This window comes from Pecten maximus, chromosome 7 (assembly GCF_902652985.1).
Source record: "Pecten maximus chromosome 7, xPecMax1.1, whole genome shotgun sequence".
Taxonomy (NCBI): domain Eukaryota; kingdom Metazoa; phylum Mollusca; class Bivalvia; order Pectinida; family Pectinidae; genus Pecten; species Pecten maximus.
The window spans coordinates 12879769-12897756 of NC_047021.1; the positions used below are offsets into that span (position 1 = coordinate 12879769).

The window sequence follows — 17988 nt, forward strand, 5'->3', positions numbered from 1 at the left end:
CACATCGCTTGATTCTCGAAAAGGTATTTACCATAACAAAGTTGAAATCAAACAAATTATTTATTTAATTCAAACATTCAGAGCAAATAATCGCCTGGAGTATAAATCATTCGCAATAGACTGGCCCGAGAACTGTTCATCGGTATCACTGTATACACACGTACGTTAATTACAATGTACGTTAACTCACAACCTATTGTAGTCCCGTCATCTTCCAGGCATTCTTAATGACCCGTGGGTTTTGTTCAATGTCTGACACCGCCTTTGTAAGCCATTTAGCATGTATACAGGTACGGTAAATAGTACTAAATACAATTCAGTATGTCCATACACCGATATCACATGATTGAATCACATGACTTTTCTTGTACCGTCACATGACTCTCATCAACAAAATGGCTACCAACATGAAAATATCGCCGACCTTTTAACATCATTCGCGAATTTAAAGTCATTTTGAGATCAGAATTCGCGAAATTATGTATGCGCGAATAAGTCATATTAGGTGAGTTCGCGAAATTAAGTACCCGCGAAATATAAGTGATTTACAGTATATAAAAAAAAATAGTAAATGACAATGCAAGGCATTACACCTTAACATTTTTTAATATATGTATATATATATATATATATTCGAGGCCCGGTCAGGGCACGAGTCAAAAAGTTGTCTTCCTTCGTCATTTATGTCACTATATTATATGTATATATATATATATATAGGTCGAAGAAGTAATATAAACGGTAATAATCCCTGACAACACTGGATCCTTGCAAAAGTAATGTCTGCAGGATACGAATTACTTGAAATGTTAATATGGGGCAAAGAAGTAATTCTAACAGTGTGGACAATGAAAAATGTCAAATTTTTGAGGCAATCTGCTCCTTTATCAAGACACAGATAATACAAATACAATCAAATGATATATAAACAGTACTAGAAAATACAACAAGGGCCTAATGGCCCAAATCGCTCACCTGCAACGCAGTGATCCTTTCATATATATGGACCCTGCAGTTATTTCAGGAGTCTTTTAAGTCTGTTGGCATACTAAATTCTTAAATCATGGTTTATTTGACCCTTATGACATTTAATGTATGTCAAGGCCATTGATTTGCTCAAATACTGTAGCCCCTTATCACAGCATGCTACAGGGCCAATATCAGGTCTTTGAGCCTTTTGGTTATTAAGAGGTCATTTGAAGATTTCAACATATTTGACCCCTGAACAAACTTAGTAGCCCTTTATCCCAGCATGCTACAGGCCTTATACCAGGTCTCTGGGCCTTTTGGTTATTCATAAGAAGTCATTTAAAGATTTTAGCCTATTTTCCCCTGTAACCTTGAATGTAGGTCAAGGTCATTCATTTGACCAAATCTGGTAGCCCTTCATATCCCAGCATACTACAGGCCCAATACCAGACCTGTCTCTGGGCCTTTTGGTTATTGAGAAGTCGTTTAAAAATTTAAACCTATTTGACCCCTGTGACCTTGAATGTAGATCAAAGTCATTTATTTAAACAAACGCAGTAGCCCTTCACCCCAGCATGCTACAGAACCGATATCAGATCCCTGGACCTCTTGGTTATTGAAAAGTCATTTAAACATATTTCAGCCTATTTGACCCCTGTGACCTTGAATATAGGTCAAGGTCATTCATTTGAACAAACTTGGTAGCACTTCACCCAAACATGCTACAGAACCAATATCCAGTCCCTGGGCCTCTTGGTTATTGAGAAGAAGTCATTTAAAGATTTCAGCCTATTCAACCCCTGTGACCTTGAATATAGGTCAAGGTCATTCATTTGAACAAACTTGGTAGCTCTTCACCCAAGCATGCTAGACCCAATATCAACTCTGTGCGAGTCTTGGGTATTGAGAAGAAGTCATTTGAAGATTTTAGGCTATTTGACCACTGTGACCTTGAATGTACGTCAACTTCATTCATTTGAACAAACTCGGTAGCTTTTCATCCCAGCAAGCTACAAGCCCAATATTAGGTCTCTGGGCCTCTTGTTAAGAAGAAGTTGTTTAAATGGAAAAGTTGACGACGGCCAGACGGAGGACCGACGACGCATGCTGCGCCATGGCATAAGCTCACTTGCCCTTCAGGCAGGTGAGCTAATAAGATACAGATCTAGAATGAGTAGTATTTTTGGTAGTAGTTGAAATAACAACCAAGATTTCTTCGGCTGGCGTGGGCCAAAGGTGGTGGCTAGCATGACATGTACAAACCCATGTTCTATGATGGAATGCTATGTTTGGTTTGGTTTATTTTGTTTAACGTCATATTAACAGCCAAGGTCATTTAAGGACTGCCTCCCGTGCGTGCGACATGCATGTGTGTTTTGGGAGGCTGTGGTATGTTCGTGTTAAGTCTCCTTGTGATAGGCCGGAACTTTTGCCGATTTAAAGTGCTATCTCACTGAAGCATACTGCCGAAGACACCCAGCAGCACACCCCACCCGGTCACATTATACTGACAACGGGCCAACCAGTCGTCCCACTCCAAATATGCTGAGCGATAAGCAGGAGTAGCAACTACCATTTTTATAGACTCTGGTATGTTTCGGCTAGGGGACAGAACCCAAAGCCTTCCTCACAGCGGCGAACGCTCAACTAAAGGCCAAAAGTGAGGCATTGTCAAGGGAGACATTAGGAAAAAGAAAGTTATCAAGAAAGAAGAGAAAAGATAAGATCCCAAGTTTAGTCGCCTCTTACGATCATGCAATGGGGGCAGCAGGTACAATTCTTACGCCCTACCTGCAGGACAGGGAATGCTATGTGACCAACAGCCAAGACATTTGAAAATATCCCGCGCAAGCAAATGCCGAAATGTTAACAGACGTTTCAGCACAAAATGATTTTATATAGAGACAGCTTGTAGGAACTGGTGGGCGATATTGCATAAATACTTGATGCACTATCATCCATGTGTATAAAGTCAAGGGACTCTCAAAATATCCTGTATTTAAAAAATCAAATTGGCCAATGTCCCTGACAGTAAATTTATATAAAATTGATCAGGACTGTACAAACCACAACTTATGAATGCCGAAATGTCACTATGTGATACACTACAGACTGTTGGGGACTGTCGAGAAATGTTAGGGACTGTCAAGAAAAAGTCGATGACGGGAGGTGACCATTTGAGTATTGGTGCAGAAGTGTAATGTAAAAATATTGTTGACAACGATTGAGCTACATACTGCAGGTCTTGACCTCACATCCTAGATTCGGGTATCCCCTTGTCAAGTATGCGCCTCGCTTGAAACAAGGTTTGGTCATGCACTGGCACCAAATGTAGTTGGAGTGGATAAATGCACGCCAGACCAGGGTTCGAACTTGGGACCTCCGAACACTAGCCGGATGCTCTACCAATTGAGCCACATACTGGTTGCCGATGATTGACCCGGTCCAGTTCCGCTACATTTTTTTTTTAATAGAAGACAGACATGCCCCTGTGACTATACAGACTATAAGTCACTAAGTGCTGTAAAATCGGAGAGGGCTAAAACAAGGGTAATATAAAGGCACGAGGCCTTCCGGAGGATAACTACCCGGAATCCTCGGAACCGTACGTAAAAAGGCCTAAAACATGTCCAATACATGTATAAATGACATGTACCAGATTTTATAAATGATGTAAGCTTCTGGAGTTCCTCTCTTTCGTAAACGTGAGGAGATGCGGCAACCGTCCGTATTCTCAACGCCTGGCGAAATCTCTCCACCACAGCATCCGTCGCCTGCACGAAGTCTTCATCCCTTTTAGCACACGGTGTTACGTCGTCTGTCCGCACGGAATAAGTCAATGTCCTTATGACAACCACGGTTATAATTAATCCAAGCAATGACGACAATAAAGATAAAACGCTTTTCAGTGAATGTCGCATCGCGAATGCTAGCTCACATGTACTTTCACCCTGGACAGCTCGTCCACAGGATAAGGATGAGGCTAAATCAAATCTCCGTCACTCTGTCGCGCCCGTCACTTCAGCTACACAACTTCTGATGACGTCATCTACTTTCGTTTCGGAAAATAATTCTGTGTGGTACAGTGCAGAATCGGAAGTGTCTGAATTCATTATCTAGCATACTATATATACAATCCGTCGGGAACAAAGTTTAAATAAAGCTATCTACATGTAATAACACGAAGAAAGACTTGTAATCACATACAGCCCTATTAATCTCACTGTACATACGATAAGTAATATATATCTCACTAAAATGACTTACATTGATATTGTACGTAGGCCTATAGGATTGTCACTTCTGTTCATTAATGTGTCTAAAGTTGATTATTACGACCTTTCTGAATGTGGGGTATCTAAAGATAGTGTTTTTCATGATGATTTCAAGTCCTTTACGTTGCCCCGTACAAAAGGGCAAATGTTGAGGTATTGCCCTACTATATAGGGTCAGCTTGAGTGTATCAATTGTACATGTATCTTGTGCAGCCTATACACTCATTTGGGTTAAAGTTAACCAGTCTGCATGTGATCACATAAACATTAGTTTTTCTTATATTCCTCATGATAATAATGCTTAGACCTCTAGTACAGTATTTGAAAGAAGTCGTCATTTTTTATGTTACATTGTTGAACAAATAGAAAAAAAAAACATATCCTGACTTTTTGAAAAGGATATTAAATGTTTAAAAATTCAAAGTTGGGTCTTTTACCTATGCATATCACACGGAAGTGTCGAATTTTTAAATATTGGCTTAAATTAATTAAGTCTGATATTTGCATACTTAAGTCATTGTATGATGATATGATTGAATGTAATCACAGAATCTGACGTTGCATTAGAAATCTTTTATTTTCTTCTGGTAACTGGTTGGGCCATAACGTAGATAATACGAAATCATTTCTGCACCTGTTAATTCAAATGATGAACAAGTTTATGGAAGGCTCATCAACGTGTTTTTTGGACAAATTTTTAATCGACCCTTTTATTCAGACATAATGATAGTATGCTTACACTCCAATTTTGTACTGTTTGTAAACAATTATCACTATTCTCTGCAAGAATGTCTTTAAGATAATTTAGGTATATGTCAAATAAAAATGGTGATCAATTTTCCTCTTGTTTTACTCCGACATTACAATTGAACTTTTCAGAAAACTCATTTCCATTCTCACAAGATTTAGTATTCGCATATAAATTACCAATACCATTGAACATGTTCCCCTTATATTACTGTTTTGTACTTCTTGTACTCCAAAGTTCAAGTCTCCAAACCGAATAAAAGGTTTCCTGAAATCTATAAATGAACAAAACAATTTTGTCCCAAATGAAAAGTAAATATTAGTTAAGGCATGTAGAATGAAAAGACATTTTGTATTGTCGGTGTTTGAGTGATATTTCCTGAATACGGTCAGTGCACTAGATATAAGATTGATTTCGTCGACCATCTTGGTTGAACCTTTCCAAAGCATGATACTAAACTGATTACCCTGTAATTATCTAAATGATCTGGATCCCCTGAATTCTATTGGAGACACATATCATTTGTTTCTTTGTAAGTTTTGATTTTTTACTGTGTGCATAGTTAAATACGGTCACTCAGCTGACAAAGCATGCTTCTTTGGCTCAGGAGATAGATCATGCCTTCTCACGCAGGAGACCCGGGTTCGATTTCTGTCGGGCAATCGGAAGTGATGTCTTTTCCCCTGTTCTTTTATTGAAATATAATGCATTTTGTATGCATTTAGGTTGATTTATCATTAACATTAATTAATATCTTTAGGTAAGAAAACCTCATATTGAATGTGTAGAGATAATATATATCAGCAGCAAATATAGCAAAGAATTGTGATAATTTAGACATTTCTTTCATTCATAAATACAAAATAATGTTCCACTAAAGAAATAAAATAAAGATGTCATTCAATGTAATTGAGATGCATTTTTTGGTTATAATGATATGTTGAATATAGACTTTGTGCGCTTGTTATAATTATTTCAAATAATGTTTCCAACATACTGTCTGTTAATAGTGAATGAATTTAAGGGAAGACAAGATTTGATTTGTGTATATTTAGAAAGTAATCATACACATGTAACATTTTTCTATTCCTGTAGTATTTTTCTATATTCTATTTAAAATCATTGCGTGTTGTATGTATCCGTTGGTAATGCGATGGGAAACAAGCTGGGCCGTTAATCCGTGAAGTAATTAATTATCCTCGCCCGTGGCACTAATCGTCCGCACGGCTTCTCCTCAGTGTTATTCCCCCGTTCGTATATAGAGAGGTTCTATACTTTACATTATTATTATACAATACTGACACAGTATCAGAAGTAGAAATATGAAAGTGGAAATTGTTTACATAGGCAATATTCCTTTACGTGAAATGCACATGAATTTGAACTTCACATGAATTTCATGTGAATTTTTTCATGTGAAATTCACTTTTCTTGCCCTTTTCACGTGAAAAAATTCACATGAATTTCACGTGAATTTCACACGCTGTTCACCTTAGATTCACATGAAAAAACTAATAATCATTGTGTTTATAAACAAAGGCAAGATGCTAATATGTTGTAATTTATAAAGAAGCCTTCCAAAAATATAGTAAACAAAGCAAAAAACATCAAATAAATTTATAATATTTAATTATATCAATATTAAACAACATAACATTTTACACACCTTACATACTTCCAACATCTTCTATCCTCCCTTCAATTCTCATTTTCGTTTCTCTCACTACACTCCTTTTAATTCTGTTTCCAGCTTACTCTTTCACACCAGCATTTAAATGCTTCTCTATTCTCCCTTCCTCTATAACATTCTTATCTTCTCCCACTTCCCTTTCTTGAATCCTTTTGCAATTTGCAAATTTTTAAACAGTCTTCACTCATGGCATGTAGCATCTTCTGTCAACTGTTAATAAAATGCTAACATAAAAAATGCCTGTGTTACAGCAGAAGGTACAACAGTAAGGTGATTTTGACGAGTTGGTGGTTTTCTACATAGTTGAACTGATGTTCGAATTCAGTTCCACAGACTTTAGAGATTCCCGGGCCTGAGAAGCAACATTCTGTAAATCTGGGCAGAAATCCGGATCTGCCTCCTGGGAATTTGTCAAGACATGTTGATTGTTATTCCATGATAATACCAGTTGATCTAATCTAGCCATTTCTCACTCGACAAGCTGACCACAGCACAACTCTTTCAGTCGATGATGGTCGATGAAGTTTCTTTTCAGTTTTTTCCTTTAGGTATTTGGAGACAGGACTACAGGCTGAGGGATCAGATCTACACCTCAACACAACAAAAGTGTTTTGGCATATTGTGTTTGCAGTCTGGAAAAGAATAGAAACTTAAAGAGGCTTGCCCGCAGAGAGATCAGAAAAATTGGCTAATAGAAAAAGATTTTTTACACATGACAGATTGTTGGAATTGTTGAGTTTTTCATTTTATTTTCCTTATAAAACGCTGAAAAGTGATATTAAAACCTCATTTTTAAATATTATTTATTTAATCGCAACCCGCAATAAGTCTAATTTGATTGACACATCAAAGAAACAAGCACGTGCACAGTGCCGCACAGTGATAACTTCAAAGGCAGCGGCGATTTACAAAGAAGATTTGCCGTTATATTCCATACATTTTCCTCTCAGGTTGAGTTTTAAAACGTCTTTTAAATACATATTCTGTAATTGTTTTCAAGAAATAAAGTCGGAAAGTCTCTAATTTTGTCACATAGAAACGTGTACTGAAGTTTATTTAGTTATCGCAGATGTGCCGTTTACCGGTCCGTCTGCGGGTAAGCCTCTTTAACGTTATATAATTTTGGCATAGTCTGTACCAGTACATCGCTACTGTCACTATACTATGTGAACAGTGTTTACACTTATTTACACATAAATAAGTGTGTGCCGTAATATATACAGAACGTGTTACATTTAAACCACTGTATAATATCGTTATCCAACTAACCCAGACGGAATATAGATATCGCCTTGTAAACTATCGTCTGTTTGTGTTGCCACGATTTCAAAACAATCACGTAATAATTTAAAATAATTTCCGCGCTAAATTAAGAGGGGGATTCCCAACTAAATCGAGTGGTCAAGCTGGACATAGGGATTGACTGTGAACATTGGGACAACACAGAAACATAACTGGAAAGGAACAAAACGCGTACATTCAGTGAAAATTGCAACGTTTATCGCGATGTCCCTTTTAAATTGAATACAAGCTGAATAAGTGGATGCATCTATTCAAATGACACATTTGCAGTCCTATTATCACCAAAAATGATTCAAACTGATATAATTTTGTTATCCGTGCTGAAACTGCGTATTTATTAATTAAAATGTAGTTCATTAATTTATTTCACCGGTAGTTTTACATTATAACCACCAGCATTAAAACTATGCCGTTTATCTTTTTTAAAGATATTTCTTGTTTATAGTAGATACTCTTATTTTTGATATGGTATTATTTCTCAGTTTACTGTCAGAACTTCAGACGCCTGTGCTTTATACCAGGATCTTGAAATACAATTATCAGTGTTTTACTTTCTTTAAAAATTACAAGTATTTTTACGTACTCCGAGTAATTGTTTACAGAATGTTAATATGTTCACTAGATAGGTTGTCAAGGTAATGCTCGTCCAGCTAGGCCGTAATTTAGCGGACGGTAAACCCGAAGGTAATTATCAAGGATACTGCATTTTTGTTATTTTTCTACAAATTCAAATTCACATTCATTTTATTCTCTTTTCACATATTGACATGATGTATAACATGAGTTGTGTATATTTTTAATGAAGTTATAGCGCAAAATAACATTTTAATCAAAATAAAATATTATCAGGCCATGGTCGTCATCATGTGTTACACCTCCTTACCACAGGCGCTTGCATAGAAAATGAGAATTTAAATTTAAAAAAATGATATCGGTGAAATGTGTACTGTGTAAAAGTGCTTGTACTTTACAGATTACACATACCACTGTCAGATATATATATAAAAAAAAGAAGGAAAAATCATATTTTCTATGCAAGCACATGTGCTCCTTAAATTTACTGGTAGGCCTAATATCCTTTTATTCATTTTAAAGATACAATAAGTCACATGGTCGCAATAGTGAATATCGCCTCAGAGCGGCATGACGTCAACTTCGTTGAGTGAATATGTATATATAGATTATTGAATATTGATGTATAGTTCATAGTTGCAAAACTTTTGCCCTTCAAAGGACTGCATCGTCATAGTTTTTGGGCAAGGGTTTCGTTCATTCTTTCATCGATATTATAACACTTATCGGTTCAAGTTCAAGAGTCCCTTTCACAGGTGGAAGTTTTAATCAGTGTTGTTCAGAAAAACAAAATTGTGCAATCATGTCGTAAAATGCCCACCATGAAATTCTTTTGATGAGGCCAAAAAATAGTATCACTGATCACGAGTGCTTACTTTTCTTAATATCCCCAACAAGTTTTAGCTTAATGGCACAGTCTAATGTCAGCTGCTTGATGTGTGGCTCAAGACCGTGACCATTCAGGATTTTTGAACAACCTGAAAAATAACACTTAATCAAGACTATTTCAGGCATATTTGAGGCATGTTTCTAATGGTGGAACTTCAGAAGTTTTGAATAGATGTTGTTACGGAAAACCATGATTGTAAAATTGTTTTACAAAATGGCCAATGTGGCTGCCATGTGCCAGTTTTGACATGGCCAAAAAATAATACCACTTTATCAGCCACCTTTCCTCAACATCTCTACCAAACATCTCAACTCCTGGGGTAGGATGACCTTATATGGTTTTGTTTGACCAGTGCATCATGCAATCGCTCATGTGGTCTTATCAATTGTAATGAGGGATTTATTTTTACTGTGTATTGAGAAGAGGACAAAACAACAAAAGACAATGCAATATTAAACAATATTTTATTTAAACTTTGTAGATTCAATATGACAACCATACATTTTTAAATGAGTGATTATATGTTTTGGACAGCTTTATCATTTTATTTCTTCTGTGTGTTGTGGAGTTTTGAAGCATATACATGAGGATATATATCTTCTAATATTTTTCAGGTTTTTTTTCTCTTTCTCTCTCTCTGATAAAAATATTCTTATTTTTAACAGTGATTTTTTGGACTCTCGATTTCTGAGTCCTGGACTTGTGCTTTTCCTGTGGGATTTGCTTAAATTTTGAGTACATAATTGTACCTAATATATCTCTTAGTAATGCACATGGAACTCATCAAAATTTTGGAAAAGGTTTCTGGTCTAACTCACCTGAAAAATCCTACAAAATTTTGTTTTTAAGTTCATTTGTTAATCAATATAGATTAAAACCTACAAACAGGAAATGATGTTTTGTAAAATTAAACATACCAACAGATTTGATATCTTGTCATAAAATATCACTATAAAAAATATGTATGCAAGTGATATAAGATATGAGGTAAGATGAAAGAAATAATTCATTTCTATATATCCCTAGATAATGTCTTACCTAGTAGTAGATAAGATATGAATTGTCGCAAAAACTTTCCAAGCTCAAATACCATGGCAATTACATCATGATAACATAGTTCTGGATCCCATGTTTTATCATGTATCCAAATCCAAGGGACATAAATCTGCAGTAATTTAATGCCCGACCTAAATGTACCAGAAACACTAATATTTCACATGCACTTCACTAGCATTTCATTGTGAAAAGTAATATTATAATCTGAAGTAAGAATCTGTCAAATCTGCAGACAGTTTAAGTTTTGCAGTGTGTCTGAGAATCTGAATGATTAAAAAAAAACAATGTTCTCGTGTTTCCATGCAAATGTCATGTAGGAGCACCTCTAACAAATATATCTGTTGACATATATATTATATTTAATTGCTGTCAACAACATCCACATCTTAAGTTCTATACAGAGGACTTACTACACATCAACAACAGCCAATCAGGAGTTAGGTCCTCCATCATTCCATCCACAGTTTAGATTCCCATATGACGAGAATTTGATATCTTCAGACATGGTTCTGACATTACTTGAAACCATGACAATCACCTGTTGCATTTGTCACATTTTACTTTCAAAGAAAGCATTAGTTATTGTGATAGATGTCTGTATACAGTAGGCAATTGCGTGGAGCTATTTTGTGATTTAAGCATGAACTTGTGGAATTATTGGTTAATAACTAAATATCCCAAATTTCAATCTTAAAATCAGTGATTTCCTTAATTTTCATCTTCCTATTTCAAAATGTCTGGTCTTAACAGAACTGACTTCCAGTATGTGTATTATAGAAACAATAAGGATATTTTCACAAGGTCACAATAATACATGTATCAACAAAGGATTTGCTTACATTCAGGTCATTAACCATGGTATTCAACAGTTAGCACACTTAAATAGAAATCACACATACAACCAAACAAACTATTCACCCAACAATTACACCATCAGTTTTACAATGGTGCAACTGTTTCTTACATTCTGTGTGTCATTACCCGACTTGAACATCTTTTATCCTACATCAATTATTTTCTAATTCTCAAATATAATCCATACGAACTAGCACACATCCATACACATGTAAATGGACTCATAATACAAATGTATTCAGAAGCTAACCAGAAATGAGTCATCTCTACTGCATAGTAAACTTAACCTTTAACATATGAATAAAATTTTATGAGTTACCAGTTTTAAACTTAAACTAAAAACAATACTATACAAAGGATGCAATCTCTTGACAGAAACATGGTACTTCATATTATTTCAAGATTTTGATTCAATTTTATCTCGGGTCAACATTTTTTAAAACCATAATTATAAACTATAAAATACCTTTTTCATTAGTCAATCCAGATATCACATTTTCCTTTATTTGGGACATTTGTCAAATTTCATTTGAGTTTAACTATAGGAAGTCTTATAATAAATCATTGTTCCTGATGGAATAGAAATTCACTTCATCAACACTTTCGATGATCAAATTCACACCTTTTAAAAACTGGTACTCCACCTACAGATATCAATATCAAATTTTGCTTTGTTCTGACCAACACATCTAACAAATATATCATACCATGCAGAACAAGTAAGAACATACCTCAGCATATTTTCACATTGAACATACACAAGTTTTCAGTCTGCCTCTCTGTCTCTCTCTCTCTCTGTCTATCTATCTTTCTGTTTCTCTTTCTCTCAAAGAACTACATTATAAATAAAGTTGGAACAAAAAAAACCTTAATCTAACTATAATTCTTGCTTTTGTTGTCGTAGTTTGTATGCTGCTGGGTCGTACTTGGGCATGAGTTCCTCCACTGTACGTACAAAGTCAGATTTCTCCGCACATCCTTTACATGCATCACTGCGATCCCAGTCACTCAGAATCTCCTTCAGCTGTTTCACACGTAGCTTCTTCAGGTCAACCTCAGCAAGGTTCATCTTCTTCTCTGTAATTCAATTAAAACAAGCTTGAGTTCAGTTGTAAAACATGGGTGGTTGTGTAATATGGCCTACACTTATTTCCAGAACACCTGCAGGTTGTTACTATCTCAAGTCAGTTTTATGGCGTATCATGTACGTCTGACCATTCAATGTGACTGTGTGATTTCTACCAATTTCTCTGGGTACAAACAAAGGTCTACATAGCAACTTCTGTGAACAAAGTAATTTTGGAATCTCCAAATTACACATGTCCAATTCAGTCAATTCCTGCCAGCTATCCTTATCCCATATGATACTGAATCAAGAATACAAGAAAAACTATATAGCACACACACCACAATGACATCAAAACCCTGATACCATTCATGGTGACACACTAACCTCAAATCAAAAAAACAAAATCCCCTCCATCAATGTTTCAAGTTTAACTTTGTGCATTTCTGCAGTTTGCAAGAAATGTGGTATGTTGTTCAAAAGATATTTGAATGCCTATAAATGTTTCTTTTAATTTCAACTTGATGTCATTATTAACTTTAACAAATAAACAGGGACATTCACGAGCATGTAAATCTTTTAGCATTTTTCTTGAATAAGTATGTTGTATTGCAAGTTTCCATGAACAGTACCGATTAATTTCAGTGATAGAGAGTATTTGAGTAGCAATAAGATAGGCCTGAAAACATACTTATTTTCACTTCACAAATTTGGGCATCTTTTTTATGAAGTGTTTCACAAATCTTCTCAGCTGGCTTGTTAAAGGTCAAAGGTCGAGTAATTTCGTTGAGCATGCCTGTAGCTGAAGTCTTTAGTCCTCCGATGTAATAACACTGAAAATAATACATGTTTATCAATTGAAGGGTATATTTGTATGGATATTTTAATAGCTCTATAATGTCAAACTTGCCAAATTGGTATGTACTAATGCCGTGAAACATTTACAAATCAAGTTTCCCTTGCTACTAAAGAAGATGTGTTTCAACCTGTATCTCATTGTGGGATGAAGATTTGTACTAACCCAAGTTATTTTCATTCTTGGTTTTAGGGGAGCCATTTCCTGCTGTTTTACATATTTTAACACTTTCACACAGAGATCACTGATTACAAATGTATATTCAAACATAAGGTAAAAACAGATAGTTTATCATAATGGTTGTTTTTATTTATACTTACAATTCTTTCATATTCTTTCACTTTGGTGCCTCCACAAAAATCCATCAATTCTGTCTTGATGGAATCCATGCTTTTGCGAGTTGTGTCTGATACAGTTTCATCAAATGCCTTTATGAAGTTCACACATGCTGCAAAGATAAAATGATTACAAATCCTGAGAGTACTTGTGAATTTAAAAAAATACACTTAACACAAGCATTGATTTGCTGTGCAATGATTATATTCCAATAATAAAATTTTCTTTATTGTACATATTTTTACAAATCAAAACAAAAATGTATAGACCTGTACGTTCTTTCTTGATCTGAATCACTATATTTTTGTAGGGCTAGAATAGACCATATCCAAGAATCATGTACCATTAATTTCTCTATGGATAACCAAAAAACTATAATGCCAACCCAGGGTTCAAAATGTTGACCTATTTTGAATTTTTTATTACAATGAGAATCTGCATATATTGTACATTTACATAAATAAAAGGATGTAGTATAAACTTTTAATTATATCATCAGTTAATAATGTCCATCCCTCATTATTTTTTCCTGTCAGTCGGAATGAGAGACAGAATCAGAATAATCATACTATACCATGTGCTCAATGGATTAAATATATTGTTGTTGATACTGACTAACCCTAATGTTTATCAATCAGAGAAGGGCTACTTCTGACTACATATTTTCTGCAATTTACTTTAAGTCTCCAGATCTGTTCTGGTTGATTTCCCTTTAAACTGAATGCTTACATCCAGTACTTACATCCAGTAAGTAAAAACACATTTATAAAAATATTATCCTACTGTAGCAGAGTGGGATATTTCTTTTTCACTACTGAATGCAAGGGTCCACAGTGGTCTGTGGAGTAAGTTCAAGGGTCAATCTAGCCCCATTTCTTAACCATTTGTGATTGTTTTCCTTCTGTAGTATACTGTAAACTTTAGCACACTCAAATTTTAGGGCATTTCATAATTTCAACACTCAGATAAGTACATTAAATTGGCATGCCAAATCTGTTTTATATAGAAAATGTGTATAGAAAGTGTAATTAGCAAAATCATTAAAGGCGTATTAATGCTTCCAACATGAAAAGTGCTAGAATAAGATTACCACTAAAATATATACATTAACAGTATATATTATAAAAGCAGATACCTTGTGTGTAGTCAGAATCATCTGGACTACTTCAAACCGTGGCTTTTTGTTGTGAAGTACACTGCTAACTTCATCAATTTAAGGCATTTGGCAGCGACCAACGTTAACCGAAAGAATTATACGATTACATGCTTTACAAGCCTACATACAGTCAAACCTGTCTATAGCGACCGTCCAAGGGGAGGCAGAAAAACGGTCACTATAGACAGGTTGCCTTTATAGACAGGTCAAAATTATTGCACCAACCAATTTACTTAAACCTGCCATAAAAAATTGTCATTGAACAGGGCATTCAGAAGACCAGTCAGAAGTTAAATAAATGCATAAACTTTATAAATCTGAAGGGTTTAATATTTAATGATTTGTGGACCCAAACACTCAAAATGGTCTTATGGATAATTTTTGTTAAATATTTTGTTCTGAAATAATGCTATATGTATCTATCAAATTATCTCCCTTTCTTTCATAAATAAAGAAAAAGAATACACAATAATTAATAAATTAATTATATTTGTGTTACTACTAATTATTTTGTGTTATAGTCTTACTTCTTAAAACCAAAATATTTTTTTTTCTGACCCAAATTGAAATCCGGATATTTGTGTCAGTTTACGACTTTTTAATAGTATTGACTAATTAAAGATGGCGGCAGTACAAACGCTAGTACCGACAGCTACGATTAAGAAAGGCATTATTGGCTTTCATGTGAGTAAATCTTGTTGACAGATATGACCAGTGTTTGTTATTGAAGTGATGTATCCTAGTTGTAATCACAAAATTAACTGACCGTGTCAAATGAAGCCACCTGTGCACAGTTGTAATGTAATACCGACACGCATGGTGACCCGACTCCTCTCTTACCGTGCCCCAGGCCAGGGCAGCTACAGTAATTATAGGCTAACAGGTGGTAGGGGTCTTTTGTTTATATACTCAGGCCAGGGTTGTGGTGGTCCTTTGTTTGTATAATCAAACCGGGGTCGATGTGTCTGAATTTTCCGGGGATTTTATGAGGGATGACTGCCGAGAGCAGAAGATGGCCGACAGAAATCGGTCGCTATAGAAAACAAATTAGCGACCGCCGTTCCGAAATCGTCGGTCGTTAGCCACATTAGACAGGTAGTCGCTATACAGAGGGTCGTTATATAGTAAAATCTCACGGGGAATCTTAAAACCGGTCGTTATAGACAGGCAGTCGTTATATACAGGGGGTCGTTAGAGCAGGTTTGACTGTATATATATATTCAAGTCTACAGGTCTTAATTTAAGTAACCTATTAATGTATTGAAATTGGTTGATATCTAAAAGTGAGGAGTGCGCACGCGCATGGCACTGAAGGTTCACATCACCTACCGGCCGAAATTTCCATCACAACAGCATTACAGTGTTTCACAGACGAACGTCCTGAATCAACTGAGTAGGAAGGAAAACATCCTCAATCTGTACATCACTAATAATCCTACTTTGGTCAAATATGTGCAAACAATACCCAGCCTATCAGATCACGATGATGGTAACTGTAAATAAGGACATCAAACCAGCATACCACAAAAAAGAATGCAAGATACTGATGTATAAGAAGGTAGAATGGACAGAGTTGAAAAAGATGCAGCACACCTCAGCAACACAGCAATACATTGACGACAACGTGGAGGCAACTGGACAAGATTCAAGGACGGTCTTAACACCATCATAAACAAACACATATCAACTGAAACACACCATCTTCTGTGGGTCTGTCGACCAGAATGCCACCTCATAAAGAAGATACTCTAGCTACAACAAGGCAAGAAAAAGTGGAAAAGACAGGAAGCAAGATAACATCAGAATTGCGCCACTCACTGACTCGGGGAAAGAACCAGACTGCTAACTGACAGCAAGGATAAAGCAAAGGCACTTAATAGTCAGTTTAAGTCTGTGTTTACTGAGGAGTCCAGTAATCAAGACCTACTAACACTCCCCACACACAAGTACCCTACCATGATGTCGAGGGACCTAAGATAGAGGTGAAGGGAGTAGAGAAGCTGCTACATGACACCAAAGCAAGCAGTTCCGATAACATTTTAACTACCAAACAGGGTCCTAGCACTGTCCAAAGCAGTTACTTTCATCTTCCGTCAAACCATCACTTGGCATCAGTACAGGTGAACTCCCAGACGACAGGAGGAATGCAAACATCGCCCCAATATTTAAGAAATATAACCGCCATCAACCCAGCAATTACAGGCCAGTGTCACTTACATGTGTTTGCTGGAATGTATCATCTGTCGCCACCTCAGAAACCAATGCATTTAAAACATGGCTTCAGGTCAGAACACTCTTGCGAAAGTCAGTTGCTGATTACCACCCAAATAGTCACCCGAGCCAGTGCGAGATCCACTATACTCAAATTACAATTGCTACTTCTACATGATAATGACCAACTTCAACAAGTTGAAGATAATGTCATGAGGCTAAGCTGCGATAACGTAGCTCTGGACAACGGACGGCCAATTTCTGACAGATGGAGAGCAGTGTAGGCAGGGTATGAATATTCGTTCTAGATGCCCTGGAGAGAGAGAATAAGACATGCAGTCGTTTCCTAGAATGTGAAAGCCGAAACATATATATATATATATAGGTATTAATTAATTTTGGGGATATATACTGACAGGAGGGCAGTCTTAAAAGATTCAGCTGTTGGACAGGAGGATATGATATCTGGTGTGATCTTGTTCCACTCAGACATTGTACGTGGAAAAAGTGATTGTTTTCTGACCATGGTTTTGCAGTGTGCTAGTTGAAACGATTTGTGATGGGTATGGCTTGATTGCCTGTTTGTTGGTGTGAGTCTATTGTGTTGGCTGATGGCTACTTGGTTGTCGATAATTTTGTGTATCAGACAGAGACATCCATTCCATTACCCAAACATGTTCAAATTACCTTCACAGTCTTCTGGTCTGTACTTTCCACTGACATTGACAACGCACCACGCGACAACTGTCAAACACAGCAACTGTTTCGCAATCTCCATCGTTCCTTCAACAAATGATTCTTTTCGTTGTGGTGAGTCGTTTGAACTGTTAAATATTCAAAATGTCACGACAACAGGTCCCGCTTATGATTTCTTAATTCTTGTTTTCGTACTTTTTCATACAAAATAGACCTAACTGTCTAATTGAAACGTGTACTTCAGCGACAGCGATGCGATGCCGGTACGTGTCCTACAGGAAGCACATGTACATCTGGCGCTCTGTGATTG

At 36.1% G+C, this 17988-nt stretch overlaps 2 protein-coding genes across 2 annotated transcripts in view; both read right to left on the reverse strand.

The window, feature by feature from the left end:
• Positions 1-4026, reverse strand: part of LOC117331647 (N-fatty-acyl-amino acid synthase/hydrolase PM20D1.2-like) — a 29536-nt gene extending 25510 nt beyond the window's left edge. The window contains exon 1 of the mRNA XM_033890476.1: positions 3626-4026. Coding sequence (XP_033746367.1) covers positions 3626-3890 — 265 coding nt within the window. The 5' untranslated portion in view covers positions 3891-4026. The remainder of the gene's footprint in view (positions 1-3625) is intronic.
• Positions 4027-9893: 5867 nt separating this feature from the next.
• LOC117331651 (mesencephalic astrocyte-derived neurotrophic factor homolog) lies at positions 9894-17967 on the reverse strand. Its single transcript, XM_033890478.1, has 4 exons — positions 17670-17967; positions 13600-13727; positions 13115-13256; positions 9894-12434 (listed from the first exon to the last, which is right to left on the reverse strand). The coding sequence occupies exons 1-4, from the start codon at positions 17758-17760 to the stop codon at positions 12235-12237; spliced, it is 561 nt and encodes a 186-aa protein (XP_033746369.1). The 5' UTR covers positions 17761-17967; the 3' UTR covers positions 9894-12234.
• Positions 17968-17988: the final 21 nt, after the last annotated feature.

Bases quoted from the DNA above. Each gene is read 5' to 3' on its own strand.
- LOC117331651 (XM_033890478.1), bottom strand. From the start codon at position 17,760: ATGGAGATTGCGAAACAGTTGCTGTGTTTGACAGTTGTCGCGTGGTGC. The intron at 13,728-17,669 runs GTAATTTGAACA...TTATCTTTGCAG, and splicing joins CAGACCAGAAGACTGTGAAG to CATGTGTGAACTTCATAAAG. The intron at 13,257-13,599 runs GTAAGTATAAAT...TATTATTTTCAG, and splicing joins TGAAAGAATATGAAAGAATT to TGTTATTACATCGGAGGACT.